This window comes from Vipera berus, assembly GCF_964194415.1.
Source record: "Vipera berus genome assembly, chromosome: Z".
NCBI classification, from domain to species: Eukaryota; Metazoa; Chordata; class Lepidosauria; order Squamata; family Viperidae; genus Vipera; species Vipera berus.
The window spans coordinates 34,919,805-34,938,006 of record NC_138205.1 but is presented as its reverse complement, the minus strand read 5'-3'; the positions used below and the strand labels follow the sequence as shown (position 1 = coordinate 34,938,006).

Genomic DNA, 18,202 nt, shown 5'->3' with positions numbered 1-18,202 from the left:
AAGTTCTCGGTTTGGTTAAGCATTGATGAGGCAGAGCGGTGAAACAGCAACTAGTTTATTGAGTAACAACAGAAGCAGCCCTATTGGCTGCGTAACAGATACACACACACACACACACACACACACACACACACACACACACACACACACACATATATATATATATATATATATATATATATATATATATATATATAAAGTAACAATTCCTGCGCCAAAACACAGTTAACAGTCCTGGAGACAAGCAGTCTGGGTTTCAAACAATACAGCCGTTAAGCAATCATTCAACTGATTACAGCAATTAAGGCCAATACATTACATATTGGGTTGTGTCAACTTCAAACTCAGCATAAATTAATTCATATTAGCTCTGAAGCAACAATGTCTAGGCTCTTCCACTTTTATAAATGACTGGATAGGTTAAGTCAAGTACAATGAGAAAAACAATTGTGCAGGGGGATTACAATGGCTTTTAATTCAGTTTTAATTCTACATATTTTGATTTAAGTGTTGAATATTTATTTTATTTATTTTATTTTTTATTTTTATTACATTTATATCCCGCCCTTCTCTGAAGACTCAGGGCGGCTTACAAGCTTAGCAGTAGCCTTCATTCTATGTATATGCCTGCTTGTTAGGGCTTTCACACACACACCCAAGCGGCATTATTACAAAGTCAGCTTATTGCCCCCAACAATCTGGGTCCTCATTTTACCTACCTCGGAAGGATGGAAGGCTGAGTCAACCTTGAGCCTGGTGGGATGCGAACCTACACTAATTGCAGGCAGCTGGTGTTACTTAAGGAGGCATTAGCCCACTGCTCCACCAAGGCTCATGAATATGCATTAGTTAGTAGAAAGAAAGAGGAATATCTCATTCCCTTAGCAAAAAATTATAGGATCAGAATGTTGTGCACAGGAGAATATAGGATTCATGCTAAGAGCAAAATTTCCCACAACAAGAGCACTGGTTATGTCAACAGCTATCAGATAGCCCCAAGCCTGAGGAATGCAAAGCAAGGCATTTGTTAAATCATGGGAAACGGAGGAAATAGAACCACTGGATTTAAATGGATATAGGAAGTAATACTGGCAGAGGGCAATCAATACTTCAAAATAGCTTCATTTAAGTAGTAGTAGTAGTAGTAGATTATTCTTGATTATTCCTATAACCATGTGAAATAAAACAATTCCAGGATAAAATAGATTAAAAAATACAGCAGTGAAATATATATGTAATAAACATAAAGAATCATAATAAAAGTTTTTGTCTTGTCATGCCAAGCTGACTTTCTAGCTAAATTCTGGAGCAAGCATTACAGAGCAGTTCAAAAGCATTTTAAGCTTTATATAGCAAAATATCGTTTAAGTCAGGATATTAGAATTTTACAGCTAACTAAGATAAATGGATGGATAAACAAACAGACAGCACTGTTTATATAATTCTACTTGAACAGACCTCTGTAAGCATGATCAATGACAAAGGAAGCCCAAACATTTTACTGAGTATCTTCCAAAATACAGAATATAGAATGTCATCCTTCCCCTTATCAAACACCTATAATGACTAAATTTCTTGATGAAAACTCTTTCTACATTTCATGTTGGCAGAAATAATTTTCCATGTCTGTTAATCATTACCTCATAGGTTCGTTTACCAGGAGAAGTCAACTCAAAGCAGCAATCTCTTCGGGAATCCTTGCGCAGATAGGGAACCAGCTGAGCGTGGTAGTTCTCAATAGCAAATATGCCTTTTGGTTGTTTGCCTGTATAATAGCAATAGCAGTGATGAGTCATTATTGGTATTCATAAATTTTTAGTTGCTACCTTGCTTTTACTTCTCCAACACAGGACCCTATTTAAGATTCAAGATTCCTTATATTTATTTTTACTTGTTTATTTATTATTCAATTTTATGCCAGCCATATTATTATCCAAAGTGACTTTGGGCAGCTTATAGAATGGTGACTGAAGTATGGATAGCAGAGAAAAAAATAATCATTCTTTTATTCATGCCATACAGGCAGTCCTGAACTTATGACCACAATTGAGCCCAAAACTTTGGTTGCTAAATGAGACATTTGTTAAGCGAGTTTTGTCCCATTTTACAACCTTTCTTGCCATAGCTGTTAAGTGAATCACTGCACTTGTTAAATTAGTAATCCAGTTGTTAAATGAAACTGGCTTCCCGATTGACTTTGCTTGTCAGAAGGTCGCAAAAGGGGATCACATGACCTTGGGATACAGCAACGGTCATAAATATGAACCAGTTACCAAGCATCTGAATTTTGATTATATAATCATGGGGATGCTGCAAAGGTTGTAACTGTGAAAAATGGTCATAAGTCACATTTTTCAGTGCTGTTGTAACTTTTATTGATCACTGAATGAACTGTTATAAGTCAAGGATTACCTGTACTCCTTCAAACTGCATTTTATTTTAAGAAAAAAAAGTTCCCTCTTATGAATTACTTGAGCCCCATTAGAAAAATGCACATTCCCTTTGTTACATTTTCATCTGCATATGAGCTTGACCATCAAATACATTGGCATTAATGATTTAATTTAAAATGTCATTGAAAAGATATTTTTGATTATGGATGTACAATATTCTGGATATATAAAAGAGCTATGTTTTTATTGGAACTCTGACTTAGGACTAATATTCATATTACAACTGCCATACAAATAAGCTTTTAATTGATCCATGCCTGATGAACTGCTCTGAGTGCACAGGACTTTCATTTTAGATTTTCTTCATTCTGGCATCAACCCTTCCTCTCAAGTTTGCAACAGCTTGGAAAAAATTGCACAGAAATAACTCTCCACTTCTGAACAGCTGCTAGATGAAGCAATTTAAAGCTGTCTCCATATGGCAGACTTGACATATGTATTTGCTTCAAGCTAATATGCAGGAGGGTAATAAAAAGGGAGGATCATTCCACAGGATCCATGTTGCAGGATCAAAAGGCAAATTCTGACCAAAAGGCAGTGCTCCCTACCTTCCCAATTAAATCGTTGATTAGGACTGCTAGAAGATGCTGTTTTATTAAAACACATATTTTAGTGGGGAAGGAGTTTTTATAGCTATGGACAGGATTATGTTATGATATCACACCAGTGGATAGATGAAATATTTCAAGCCCTCCCTCCCCCATTTTACAGGTGCTATGAAGCCTTCCTTTTTTACTTCCTATCAAAAATAATCAAGAAATCACATCACTAATCTATAATGATTCGCCATTTAATATTAACATTGTGATCTCACGGGAACAAAATAGGGGTTGGGGTGTTATGATTATCTGTCAGTGATTCAGGAGATGTACAGAGATAGAGTAGAAGTTAAGCAAGCTTAGACATTCACTAAACATATTCTCATGAGGGAGAGACACTCTTTGTCACATACAGTTATCAAAGTTTCACCCAATTTGGTGGAAGGATAAGTAAAATCAGGTAAAAACAGAAACACAGAACTTTTGCTATGAGAAGACTTTATTTTTATGGAAAATATTTCTATGTGATACTGAATTTCTTTTTTCTTTGCACAATGTATGAAATTGAAAGTTGAACTCAGTGTGAATTTGTATTAAATACTTCAGGCTTCAATGCCAAAAATACATTTTTCTCTGTAAAATTTTCTTGTAATTGATAATATTAATTTAATATTCTCTTTCAGAGAATTCTCTTTCAGAAGACCATCACTATATTGTTGCTTATCTGGAACACTGTATTTTTGTTCCAAATTTTTTATATCTGTTTTTCTAAGGTACCGGCTCTTTTCTCATGAGCTGAGTACCACTGTAAATGATCTTTTTTCCAAAAATCTAAAATTTTTATTTTTTTTTAATTTTTTTTATTTCTTCTGAAATCAGTTTGTCTCCCCCCCCACCCACAAAGGAAATAATGATTTTTTTTAGTTACATCATTCTATGTTACATGAGTAGGACATTGTGCTATAGGCATTATAATGACCAGTAAGGCTGCACAATATGAGTGAACCCATCTCTCCCACACACACTGGGGTTGTGGGCTGGATGTGGTGCCTCTAGGACAGGGATTTTCAACCTTTTGACACATTGTACCAATTTTAGGATGACAATATTTGAGTACCATCAGTGCTTAGCAAGGTGTCAAAAACTTGATAACTAAAAAGGGGGGAATTTTGGGTTTTACTGATTAGATTCATTTGTTGTTATAGAAATAGTTTATAATATTATGGAAAAGTAAAAACTTGAGGTTCAATGTTAATGCTTCCTTCTACTGCAACAGAGGAACTCTGTTCTTTTTCCCTTCTCCCCCTCACTTTCCTCCCCTTTTTCCTCCCCACTGTGTACTACTATTTGCTTTTGTATTTTTGTATTTTATTCTATATTCTAACAAAATATTACAAACTGTAGAAAAAAAGTAAAAAAGTACCAGTTTTAATTTCTTTGGTGGTTGTTCCTTTGCTGAATCAATTTCCCTTTGCACTGACAAATGTATGATGAATTTATCCATGTTTATTAATATGTACCACTATCAGCTAGCTCAGGGTTCTTCAAACTTGGCACTTTTAAGACTTGTGGACTTCAACTCCCAGAATTCCTCAGCCCTCACTGAGATAATCGGCCACTTGTTACAAATAGAGAGCCTATCATTTATTTATTTTATTTATTTTATTTTATTTGTATACCGCCCTTCTCCCGAAGGACTCAGGGCGGTGAACAGGGCAAACATATAAAAGTACAAAAATACAAAAATTAAAAAAGAATTAAACGAGATGCCCAAGTTACAACAATAGATTAAAATACATTTAAAATTAAAATACATTTAAAACAACAATAAAATCCAAACCCATCCCCCATCAGGCCATTTGTTCGAACAAATAAGTCTTCAGATTGCGTCGGAAGGAGCGAAGGTCGGGCGCCATCCGGAGCTCAACCGGCAAACAATTCCATAAATCCGGGGCGCCCACAGAGAAAGACCTCCCCCTGGGGGCCACCAGACGACATTCTCTGACCGGTGGCACCCTGAGGAGGCCCTCTCTGTGGGAACGCACAGGGCGGAGAGAAGTTGACGCCGGCAGCAGGTGATCCCTAAGGTACTCCGGACCCATGCCATGTATCATGCTTATGGATTACTGATTCACATTTCCCATGGATTGTCTTCTGTCCATGGGAGGGAAACTTGGTAGATTCTAAATTTCATAATTTTAGTTATTCCTTTGGCAGGGTATATATGAGAACCAGCTGCAAAGGTCTTTAAAAACATGTTTCTCACACATTTATATTTTTGAATAATAAATATTAAATCTTTGTTCTTTTCAATGATCCTTACTAATGCTTTAGAAATATAATTTTCAGTTTTAGCTACAGTAAGCAAGCAAATTACACTAAAGCTAAATTTAACGTTACTTGTTAACAATATTTACTATATTTCAGAATTAGTATTCTTTCAGTCACAATCTTATTCCTATTCAATTTAGCTGATTTTAAAATGCGATGTAAAATCATAAGCACATAAAAAGAAAACAGCAGAAACAGCTGCAAATTAACTCAACAGTTTTATGCTTAGCAACATTTCTATTTAATCAAAGTCCTTGCTCTTTCCAAATCTATTTCAGGGTTTACTTTCTATGTATGCACAAACAATGGGAAATGAGTTTCTGGGCTGGTTCAAATTTTTTACACATTCCAAAAATTATGTCACGAGTGATGTATTTATAGGTATATAATTGACAGTACAAGGGACGTGGTGGCTCAGTGGGTTAGGATGCTGAGCTTGTCGATCAGAAGGTCGGCAGTTTGGCGGGTCGAATCCCGAGTGCCACGTAACAGAGTGAGCGCCTGTTACTCGTCCCAGCTTCTGCCAACCTAGCAGTTTGAAAGCACGTAAAAAATGCAAGTAGAAAAATAGGGACCACTACGGTGGGAAGGTAACAGCGTTCCATGCGCCTTTGGCATCTAGTGATGCCGGCCATGGAGACGTCCTCGGAGAAGCGCTGACTCTTTGGCTTTGAAACGGAGATGAGCACCGGCCCCTATAGTTGGAAACGACTAGCACTGCCAATTGTACCTTAATTGACAGTACAATTGGCAGTGCAGACATGCCAAATGCTTCTAAAGTCAGAACCAAAATACATATATACAGAATTTTTTCTCCCCTAAATTTTTAGGTAATGTATCTGTTCCATATAAATATAAAAGCATGATAAAGGTAAAGGTAAAGGTTCCCCCGCACATGCGTGCTAGTCGTTTCCGACTCTAGGGGCCGGTGCTCATCTCCGTTTCATAGCCGAAGAGCCAGCGTTTGTCCGAGGACGTCTACGTGGTCATGTGGCCGGCATGACTAGACGCCAAAGGCGCACGGAATGCTGTTACCTTCCCACCATAGTGGTCCCTATTTTTCTACTTGCATTTTTACGTGCTTTCGAACTGCTAGGTGGGCAGAAGCTGGGACGAGTAACAGGCGCTCACTCTGTTACGCGGCACTCGGGATTCAACCCGCCAAACTGCCGACCTTCTGATCGAAAACCTCAGAAAACATATATATATATATATATATATATATATATATATATATATATATATATATATGTATATGTATATGTATATGTATATGTATATGTATATGTATATGTATATGTATATGTATATGTATATGTATATGTATGTATGTATATATGTATATATGTGTATATGTATATGTATATGTGTATGTGTATGTGTATATACACATACACATACACATATACATACATACAGTATGTACATACATGCATATATATACTGCACATTTAACCTGCATTCAATTTTTCTGTGTAGTAGCTACAATATAATCGGAGTCCATCTGTCTAAGGCATGCTAAATTCATTTGGAAGTATTAGCCTGTTTATATGCATCTGATGGAGCATAACCAAAAAATATTTATACATGCTGACACACAAGATTATATATGGTCATTTAGGGGAGGATTAAAGCCTATCTGACAACTAATGGGGGAAAAATGGGTCCACTTTTTATACACAGGCCCTTGTGTCTCTATTTCTCCCTGTCCCTCATGTTTAACTGACAAGGGTATTAGAATACAACCATCTTCTTCATCTTAAGGCTGCATCTAATAGCATCATTCCACACTGTATGGTGGCTAATTCATCACCCATCTAAAAGAGCCAATATGATGCAATGCTTCTGTTGCATTTGGATCAGGAAGATCCATATTCAATTTCCAACTGTTTGCAAACCTTAGTAGATATTTTTCTCCTCAGTTTTACATGTTGTATAGGAGATTTAACAATCTGATTTTCATCTCCCTGAGTTCCTTGCATGTAGAACTACTTTAATGTTTTTAATAAATGCAGAAAATATCAGAGAATAAAAGAGCTACAGTGTTAAAATGAATTTTGGACGACAGTATTTCTTTTACTGCTGTCTTCTCCAGTTGATCCACTGGAGATTCATGACTAGTCATGAATACCGTCTCATGATTCAGTGAAGGAACAGAAAGCATGGGTGTGGTGTTACCTACTTTTTTCATTTGCATAATAGTAGAAAGCTGTATTGTCAAGAACACACCAACGCCTCTGCCATTCAGAGCCAAAGATTTTGGAGTCTGTGAAAAAGAAAGGAGGTGGAATGAGTAATAATTCTGTATATCATTCATAGTTATTTCTGATATTAATACATATTACTGTTCCAAGGCATTTTGTTTATACAAGACACTTTTCAGAAGAGATATACTCATTTTGTCTGTTTACTGTAGCCTTTTCCGACCTGAAAAATGTGTTGGACTTCAGATGTGTTGGACTTGAACTATAACAATTCCCAATTTATATATTATTTGACAAGTCATGTAGATAAGCCTTTCTGTAGACTTGTGACATTATCTACATCAGGGGTAGGCAACCTTGGCTCTTTTATGACTTGTGGACTTCAACTCCCAGAATTCCTGAGCCAGCCATGCTGAGGGAAAAGGGAGGGTTTCCAAAGCTGAGCCATGCTGGCTCAGGAATTCTGGGTCCATGAGTCATAAAAGAGCCAAAGTTGAAAACATCTGGAAAGCCTATTTGTTGAATATTTTAAATAATTAAATAATTAGGCAGGGATTAAATCCTTATCCCAAAGTACAAAAAATGTGGTTACTTTTTCTAATTTCAAGGGCCTGCTGATTTATTTGCCTCTTATGCCAAATGGGTAAGTGACATTGGAGAAAGCATGGAGCATCCTTTTCTATGTATTGTTACAATTCTTTAAAGAGTAAGAAATTCCAGGGATAATAATGATATCTGTTAAATTCCCCCTTTTTTCTTTCTCTCTCTGTCTGCCTATCTTTCTATTACAATATGGTTTCTATTATGGACTGATGCATCCAGAATATTTCGATACATTTTCAGTTATTTTCTAGTCTTTGGCTTCCATTAAGGTTGTGTCCATAGACTTGGTATAGGATGACTTGCAAAAATAAGAGAAAAAATCTGTTTAATACATGGTATTCACAATAATAATCATACTGAAATGGGCAGAAGCAAATACAACCACTTCTAGCAATTGATTTTGTATTTTGTGTGATGAACTTTTCTCAACATCAAATGTCTGCATGAGAAGCTACCCATAATTTTTGCTCAAAGGAATTACAAGTTTTAAGCATGGACAACATAGGAATACAGAAATGTGAATTCATAAATCAACAGCAGTTGCTTTTAGTGATGATAAGCATCTTACTTACCCTTTAAAGAGTATCTGGAAACTTCAGCTGGTGCAAAATGCAAAAGCACAAGCAGTTATAAGTATGATTCACTCTCTGTTGGGTGAAATGCATTGGTTACCAGTTTGTTCTGGGTCCAATTCAAGGTCCTGATATTGACCTTTAGAGCTCTACCACGGCAAGGAACCAGGTGAAAGGAGAAATTTCCTGACAGTTAGAACAATGAATCAGTGGAATGGCTTGCCTCCAGAAGTTGTGGATGCTCCAACAATGGAGGATTTTAAGAAGAGATTGGACAATTATTTCTCTGAAATGATAAAAGGTCTCCTGCTTGAGCAGGGAGAAACTAGACCTCCAAAGTTCTTTCCACTCTGTTATTCTGTTATATTTTGTTATATTTTATAGTCCTCTAAGTTTTTAACTTATAATAAATATAGGTAACAATTGTTTTATATTTATGGTTTTATTGGGTTGTTATATACCATCCAGCATCATTTTCCATTTTCCATATCAATTTGATTAATAAATACACAAATAAATAAACAATTAGCTGATAAATGTTTACCTTTAGCTCTCTTTTCCAAATAGCCTTGTTTTAAAATGATTTCTTGATCTTCAGTAGCTTTCTGTATACTGTTCTCATCTAAAAATAATAATAATAAAAATTGACAACTATCCCAAGACAACACATTTATTTTTGTTGTAACCAGCCCAGAGAGCTATGGCTACTGAACTGTTTAAAAATTTTACTGAATAAAAATTAAAAATAAAATAAATTAAAAACTGTATGTTAATTATATGCATAACATAACTGTATGTTATATCTATTCTTGATTACTACCAAATTCACAAAACTTAAATGGGGCTGCCCTTGAAGACCACTCGGAGGCTTCAACTGGTGCAGAATGCGGCCGCGCGAGTTGTAATGGGGGGCTTTCGATACCATCGACCATGGTATCCTGCTGCGGCGTCTCAGGGGGTTGGGAGTGGGAGGCACCGTTTTACGGTGGTTCTCCTCCTACCTCCAGGGCCGCTCGCAGTCGGTGTTGACGGGAGGGCAGAGATCCGCCCCGAGGCCTCTCATTTGTGGAGTCCCTCAGGGGTCGGTTCTCTCGCCTCTCCTGTTCAACATCTACATGAAGCCGCTGGGCGAGATCATTCGTGGTTTCGGGGTGGGGTATCACCAGTACGCTGATGATACCCAACTTTTTCTTTCCACCCCGAACCAACCCAGCGATGCCCTCTCCGTGATGTCCCGGTGCCTGGAGGCGGTTCAGGTCTGGATGGGGAGAAACAGGCTTCGTCTCAATCCCGCCAAGACTGAGTGGCTGTGCATATCGGCATCTCGGGTTAACCAAGTTATTCCACCTCTAACGATGGGGGGTGAGGTGTTACCCCCCGTTGATAGGGCTCGCAACTTGGGCGTCCTCCTGGACTCACGGCTCAATTTTGAAGATCACATAGGAGCCGTGACCAGGGGGGCTTTTGCACAGGTTCGCCTGGTGCGCCAGTTGCGTCCCTATCTGGACCGAGATGCCCTACGCACAGTTACTCATGCGCTTGTGACCTCCCGTTTGGACTACTGTAACGCTCTCTACATGGGGCTGCCCTTGAAGACCACTCGGAGGCTTCAACTGGTGCAGAATGCGGCCGCGCGAGTTGTAATGGGGGTTTCCCGATACTCCCATGTAACACCTCTACTCCGCGAGCTGCATTGGCTTCCGGTTGCCCTCCGGGTGAAATTCAAGGTGCTGGTTATTACCTATAAAGCCCTACATGGCCTGGGTCCGGGGTATTTGAGGGAACACCTGCTGCCGGCATCAAACGCCCTTCGCCCAGTGCGCTCCCACAGGGAGGGTCTGCTCAGGGTCCCGCCGGTAAGAGATTGCCGGCGGGTGACACCCAGGGATAGGGCCTTCTCAGTGGGGGCGCCTGCCCTTTGGAACCAGCTGCCAGTGGAGCTGAGGACTGCCCCCGACCTCCGTTCATTCCGCCGGGACCTGAAGACCTGGCTCTTTGAGCTCTCGGGCCCAGGCTGAGGAGATATTCATTTTAATTGGGGTTTTTTAATAGTACAGGGCTTGTTTAATATGTTTTAAATTGGGTTTTAACTTTTGTATAGTTGTTTTTTAACTCCCTGTAAACCGCCCTGAGTCCTCGGGGAAAGGGCGGTATATAAATGCAAATATTAAATTAAATTAAATTAAGTCTCCCGATACTCTCATGTAACACCTCTACTCCACGAGCTGCATTGGCTTCCGGTTGTCCTCCGGGTGAAATTCAAGGTGCTGGTTATCACCTATAAAGCCCTACATGGCCTGGGTCCGGGTTATTTGAGGGAACACCTGCTGCCGGCATCAAATGCCCTTCGCCCAGTGCGCTCCCACAGGGAGGGTCTGCTCAGGGTCCCACCGGTAAGAGATTGCCGGCGGGTGACACCCAGGGATAGGGCCTTCTCAGTGGGGGCGCCTGCCCTCTGGAACCAGCTGCCAGTGGAGCTGAGGACTGCCCCCGACCTCCGATCATTCCGCCGGGGCCTGAAGACCTGGCTCTTTGAGCTCTCGGGCCCAGGCTGAGGAGAAATTTATTTTAATTGGGGTTTTTAATTGTACAGGGTTGGTTTAATCTTTTTTAAATTGTTTTTTTAACTTTTGTATGGTTGATTTTTAACTCCCTGTAAACCGCCCTGAGTCCTCAGGGAAAGGGCGGTATATAAATGCAATAAATAATAATAATAATAATAAATGATGGGGCTTGTAATTAATTTCATAAGGTTTTCTGTAAAATAACAGTAAGGTACATATTGGTTACCCCTTCATGGATTACTGCCTTGTCGTGGCGAAGGGGCTTGCGTAATTCAATGAAGATATGAGCTATGCCGTGCAGGGCCACCCAAGACGGAAAGGTCATAGCAGAGAGTTCTGACAAAACGTGATCCACTGGAAAAAGAAATGGCAACCCACTCCAATATCTTTGCCATGAAAACCCTATGGACAGTACCAAAAGGCAAAATGATATGACGCTGGAAGATGAGACCCTCAGGTCGGAAGGCGTCCAATATGCTACTGGGGAACAGCAGAGGGCTAGTACTAGTAGCGCCAGAAAGAATGAAGCGACTGGGCCAAAGCCGAAAGGACGCTCAGCTGTGGATGTGTCTGGTAGTGAAAGGAAAGTCCGATGCTGTAAAGATTTTTTTCTCCATAGGAACCTGGAATGTAAGATCCATGAATCAAGGAAAGCTGGACGTGGTCAAACAAGAGATGACAAGACTGAACATCGACATCTTAGGTATCAGCGAACTAAAATGGACAGGAATGGGTGAATTTAATTCAGATGACCATCAGGTACACTATTGCGGACAAGAATCCCTCAGAAGAAATGGAGTAGTCTTCATAGTCAATAAAAGAGTAGGAAAAGCAATACTGGGATACAATCCTCAAAATGACAGAATGATCTCAGTTCAAATCCAAGGCAAACCATTCAATATCACATTAGTCCAAGTCTATGCCCCAAACACCAGTGCTGAAGAGGATGAAATTGACTGGTTCTATGAAGCCCTACAGCACCTTATAGAACTAACATCAAAAATTGATGTTCTTATCATCATGGGGGATTGGAATGCTAAAGTAGAAAGCCAAAAGATAACCGGAATAACAGGCAAGTTTGGCCTTGGAGTGCAAAATGAAGCACGGCACAGGCTGATAGAATTCTGTCAAGAGAATACGATGGTCATAGCAAACACTCTTTTCCAACAACCCAAGAGACGGCTCTACACATGGACATCACCAGACGGTCAACACAGAAATCAGATTGACTATATGCTCTGCAGCCAAAGATGGAGAAGCTCTATACAGTCAGTAAAAACAAGACCAGGAGCTGACTGTGGCTCAGACCATGAGCTTCTTGTTGCAAAGTTTAGGCTTAAATTAAAGAAAGTAGGGAAAAGCGCTAGGCCAGTCAGGTATGAGTTAAATCATATCCCTGTTCAATATACAGTAGAGGTGACAAATAGATTTAAGGAATTAGATCTGATAGACAGAGTGCCTGAAGAACTATGGACAGAGGTTCGCAACATTGTACAACAGGTAGCAACCAAAACCATCCCAAAGAAAAAGAAATGCAAGAAAGCAAAATGGCTGTCTGAGGAAGCTTTGCAAATAGCTGAGGAAAGGAGGGAAGTGAAAGGCAAGGGAGAAAAAGAAAGATATGCCCAATTAAATGCAGAATTCCAAAGAATAGGTAGAAGAGATAAGAAAACAATAGAATAGGGAGGATCAGAGATCTTTTCAAGAAAATTGGAGAGATGAAGGGAACGTTTAATGCAAAAATGGGCATGATAAAGGACCAAAATGGCAGGGACCTAACAGAGGCAGAAGAGATTAAGAAGAGGTGGCAAAATTACACAGAGGAACTATACAAGAATGAGCTTAATGTCCCTGATAATCACAATGAGGTGGTCACTGACCTCACACCAGACATCCTAGAATGTGAAGTGGGCCTTAGAAAAGCTGAGCAACAACAAAGCTAGTGGAGGTGACAGTATTCCAGCTGAGCTATTCAAAATCTTAAAAGACGATGCAGTAAAAGCGCTACACTCAATTTGCCAGCCAAATTTGGAAAACTCAACAGTGGCCACAGGATTGGAAAAGATCAGTTTACATTCCAATTCCAAAGAAAGGCAGTGCCAAAGAATGTTCAAACTATTGCACCATTGCACTCATTTCTCATGCTAGTAAAGTCATGCTTAAAATCCTACAAGCTAGACTTCAGCAGTATGTGGATCAAGAACTACCAGAAGTACAGGCAGGATTTTGAAGAGGCAGAGGAACTAGAGATCAAATTGCCAACATACGCTGGATCATGGAGAAAGCTAGGGAGTTCCAGAAAAACATCTACTTCTGCTTCATTGACTATGCTAAAGCCTTTGATTGTGTGGATCATAACAAACTGTGGCAAGTTCTTAAAGAGATGGGAGTACCAGACCATCTTATTTGTCTCTTGAGAAACCTTTATGTGGGCCAAGAAGCAACAGTGAGAACTGGACATGGCACCACTGATTGGTTCAAAATTGGGAAAGGAGTCCGGCAAGGCTGTATACTGTCACCCTGCCTATTTAACCTATATGGAGAGCACATCATGAGAAAGGCAGGGCTAGATGAATCAAAAGTTGGAATAAAGATTGCTGGAAGAAATATCAACAAGCTAAGATATGTAGATGATACCACTCTAATGGCAGAAAGTGAAGAAGAACTAAAGAGCCTCTTGTTGCGGGTGAAGAAGGAGAGTGCAAAAGTTGGGTTGAAACTTAACATTAAGAAAACCAAGATCATGGCATCCGGCCCTCTCAATTCCTGGCAAATAGATGGGGAAGAAATGGAGTTAGTGACAGATGTTATTTTCCTGGGCTCCAAGATCACTGCAGATGGGGACTGTAGCCAAGAAATTCAAAGACGCTTGCTCCTGGGGAGGAAAGCCATGGCAAATCTAGACAGCACACTAAAAAGCAGAGACATCACCCTGTCAACAAAAGTGCGTATAGTCAAGGCTATTGTCTTCCCAGTTGCAATGTATGGCAGTGAAAGTTGGACCATAAGAAAGGCTGAGCGCCAAAGAATTGAGGCCTTTGAACTATGGTGCTGGAGAAGACTCCTTCAAGTCCCTTGGACTGCAAGGCGATCAAACCAGTCAGTCCTAGAGGAGATCAACCCTCACTGCTCTTTAGAAGGCCAGACCCTGAATCTAAAACTCAAATACTTTGGCCACCTAATGAGATGGAAGGATTCATTGGAGAAGAGCCTAGTGTTGGGAAAGATTGAGGGCAATAGAAGAATGGGACGACAGAGAATGAGGTGGCTGGATGGAGTCACTGAAGCAGTAGGCGTGAGCTTAAATGGACTCCAGAAGAAATGGCAGAGGACAGGAAGGCCTGGAGGAACGTTGTCCATAGGGTCGCGATGGGTTGGACACGACTTCGCAGCTAACAACAACAACAACAACATATTGGTTAACGTGATATACTGTGTGAGTTCTTACAGTGCAACACAAGGTAGATTTATACACTGGAAAAAATATCTATTTCTGACTAAGATAAAGGAGAGAGAGAAAAATTTTTTGACACAGTGTGATGACTAGTCAGTATAATATCATTGTGCTTAAAATTCAGGTCTGAGATTAGAGCTGATCAGAAGCTCTGATTGGTTTACAAGTTCTCATGGAATGATTAACCCATAATCCTGCAGACAGCTAAATTGCTGCCCTAAAGACTGTATTTCTGGCCTTTGTTCACCATAATTTCCAAAGAAAATTTTCAATGCATACATTTCATACTAATGATTGGGAGGAAAGGAGTACGGGGGAAAAATTCTATAATTTATTCCTCTTTGCACTAGTCAGCCACGCTTTTCATGCTAATGTCAAGATAGATATGAGGAAGTCAGCATAGTTAAAATGGTATTTAAGTCAGCAATGAGTTTTTAAAATGTTTCTTTTCTTATAGGCTTAGAAATACACTATCTGGTTCACTTCCATCTATGGAACTCAGGCTTGAATTGATTATACATTTCTGCTAAAATAAGCTAGTCAGTTTTTATGCTTTATTTTCTTTAAAAAATAAACACATTTTTTAAATAAATGCACCTTTAATTAGAGTTGCTGGATTAGAAATTCCTTAGGCATTATAACTCAGAATCTCATCTAGTTATACAACAAATCACTCATTCTTGAGGTAAAACTGGTAGTATTATCAAAGCTTACTTTCAGAAAGATGGTGTGAAATTGCTGCCTTAAGCACCAACAAACATATACAATGAAAGCCCAGTGAAGACATCTTGGTTCACCAAGGCATTTGTAGAATAACAATTGCTCCAGGACAAGTTTGCCTTTTTTCAATTGCCTTTTTAATTGCTTTTCTAAAAAAGAATCTTGGTTTAATTTTTGTATTTTTATTGACTCTTAGTATTGTTGGTTTATTGTTGATGGTTACATTTAAGGTTCTTTTAATTGTTCTTTGTAAACTGCTTTGGGCAGTTTGGAAGGAAGAATAGTAAAGAAATAGTATAGAAATATATTGGTTACAGCTTTAAAAGAGATTTGGTGTCATATAAAATTAGATTTGTCATCAGTGTTTTTCTCAATCCACCCTTAGGTTCAGTACAATCTCCTAGTATGAAATCTGGATAACTTCCAGAAGTGGTAGGTTCTTATATAAATTTCAGCATGACATCTGGATTCTGGAATATCTCTTACATGCCTCATCCAATCATAAATGATCCAAATGCCAAGGATCAAAAAGATGTGACAAATTAGTAATATATCAATAATCTATTGTACATAGTACCATTAAATGGAAAAGGAAGCATGTGTATGAAAGTCTGATTACCCAATTATGTAGGGCCTCATGAAGGCCCCTGTTTTATGGATCAGGAGCAACTCAGACTAAGACTTCTGGGTAGTCCTGGTCCCTATCATTCTGTCCCATTTTCTGCAAAAAGGACAAAAATTTTCAGACAGCCTATGTATAACAGGAAAGATTTATTTATTAAATTTCTATGTTGCCCATCTGCTACAGCGACTCTGTATGTTCCTCTCACTTGATTCCTCTGGGCCTTTCTGCCCTGTCACCCTGAAGTAAATCCGGAAAGAATTCATAGTTATCTACATACATAAGAATTGCTGAAGATGTATTTCATATGAATTCTATATCTGTTATTCCAAACACACTTTAGTTTCAGATATTTGAGTAAAAATGACACTCTATAGTATACTTTCTGAGATGAAATTACAACAAGCTGTGGCACTGAAAATAAGAATCAAATAAATTCTGGCACTGATATCAGACTGGTGTTGAGCTTTGGATATTTAATGAAACAAACATACCCTAATATACCCTCACTTCAAGATGCATCCTACACATATTGTGGATATACTTAAAAGACATCTTGGCACATTGACCCTGGCCTTGATTTTCAGTCTGTCTCACCAGAAATTTACATAATTATTGCCACCTCTGCTTATATTTCTTGTTAGTTAGCAGAAAACCAGAAACACAGAGTCAATGAATTCTTTCCATTTTTCTCTGAAAATTCATAGCAAAAAAGGGCCCTGTCTAGAGATCTCTGATAAAATGACCTATGATGAATGATTTTAGGATCCACAAGAAGGTTGCAAAGGAGACAGACATCTGGCTCATGGCACATTTGCAGTGTATTCCCTCTCAGAATTTGCTGTGAGACTGCAAACAGTTTCATGCAGTCTGACAGTCATCTCTAGAATATTAGCATAATTGATCTTTAAAAAAATATTTCTATTAAAATTTTGTATATGGTAAAAATCAAATCTAAAGATAAAAAAGAAAAAAGGTTCAAAAAATGAAAGAAATTAAAGTTAAGAAATATAATTATTTCCAACCTTTTCTTCAACTTCTCTCCCTTTAAACTATGGTGCTGGAGAAGACTCCTGCGAGTCCCCTGGACTTCAAGGTGATCAAACCGGTCAGTCCTAGAGGAGATCAACCCTGACTGCTCTTTAGAAGGCCAGATCCTGAAGTTGAAACTCAAATACCTTGGCCACCTAATGAGAAGGAAGGACTCACTGGAGAAGAGCCTAATGCTGGGAAACATTGAGGGCAATAGAAGACATTTCACTTGATGACTGCAATGACATACGACCTAAATTCCAGGCTTAATTGTGGTCATAAGTCAAAGACTACATATATGCAAAAAATTACAGCAATAAAAGCACACTCATTTTCTGTAAAGTATAATAGTCAAAGAAATGATCATTATATGAGACTTCTATTGATAGAATGCTTGGTTACTTATACAATGGCAAATATCCTATTGATCTCAGTTTAGAGGTTTATTTAGAAAGTAGATTTGCTTGTATTACTCTGTGTGCTTAATCTATTATTTTTCTCTTCAGAGGTAAACTTAAATGTAAACAGACTAATTCAAGAGTACCGTATATACTTGAGTATAAGCCGAATTTTTCAGCCCACTTTTTGGGCTGAAAAATTCCACTTCGGCTTATACTCCAGTCAACAAAAAAACTTACCGAGGACTTGTGCGCGGCCGAGGCTTTGGTGCTTCCGGGATCGCGCGCACCTCTCCCAAGCCACCGCCGTCCGGAGACCTGCCGAAGTTTGGGGAGGTTTGGGGAGGTGCGCGCGCACCTCCCCAAACCTCCCCAAACGTCGGCAGGTCTCCGGACGGCGGCGGCTTGGGAGAGGTGCGTGCGATCCTGGAAGCACCGAAGCCTCGGCCGCGCGCAAGTCCTCGGTAAGCTCCGGGCGGTCACTTGCTTCGCGTCTCCTGAGGGAAGGGGGGGCGACTGGAGCGGGCGTGTTTCCTCGCCTGCTGGGCACCGCGATTTGCCTGGGGAACGCGCAGGCCCCGAATGGCAGCGTGGAGCGAGGAAGCGGACAGCCAGGGCTTCCCCGAGAGCCGCGGCCACACAGGGTATTCCTGTGTATTCAGGCTTGCAAAATGGCGGATCGAGCCTCTGCTGGTGGCAGAGGCTTGCAG

General features: G+C 39.6%; 1 protein-coding gene across 1 annotated transcript in view; it reads right to left on the bottom strand.

Moving 5' to 3' along the window:
* Positions 1-18,202, bottom strand: part of SKAP1 (src kinase associated phosphoprotein 1) — a 482,593-nt gene that overhangs the window by 117,311 nt on the left and 347,080 nt on the right. Inside the window, exons 4-6 of the mRNA XM_081343140.1 lie at positions 9,247-9,324; positions 7,506-7,589; positions 1,641-1,765 (exon numbers count right to left, since the gene is read on the bottom strand). Coding sequence (XP_081199266.1) covers positions 1,641-1,765; positions 7,506-7,589; positions 9,247-9,324 — 287 coding nt within the window. The remainder of the gene's footprint in view (positions 1-1,640; positions 1,766-7,505; positions 7,590-9,246; positions 9,325-18,202) is intronic.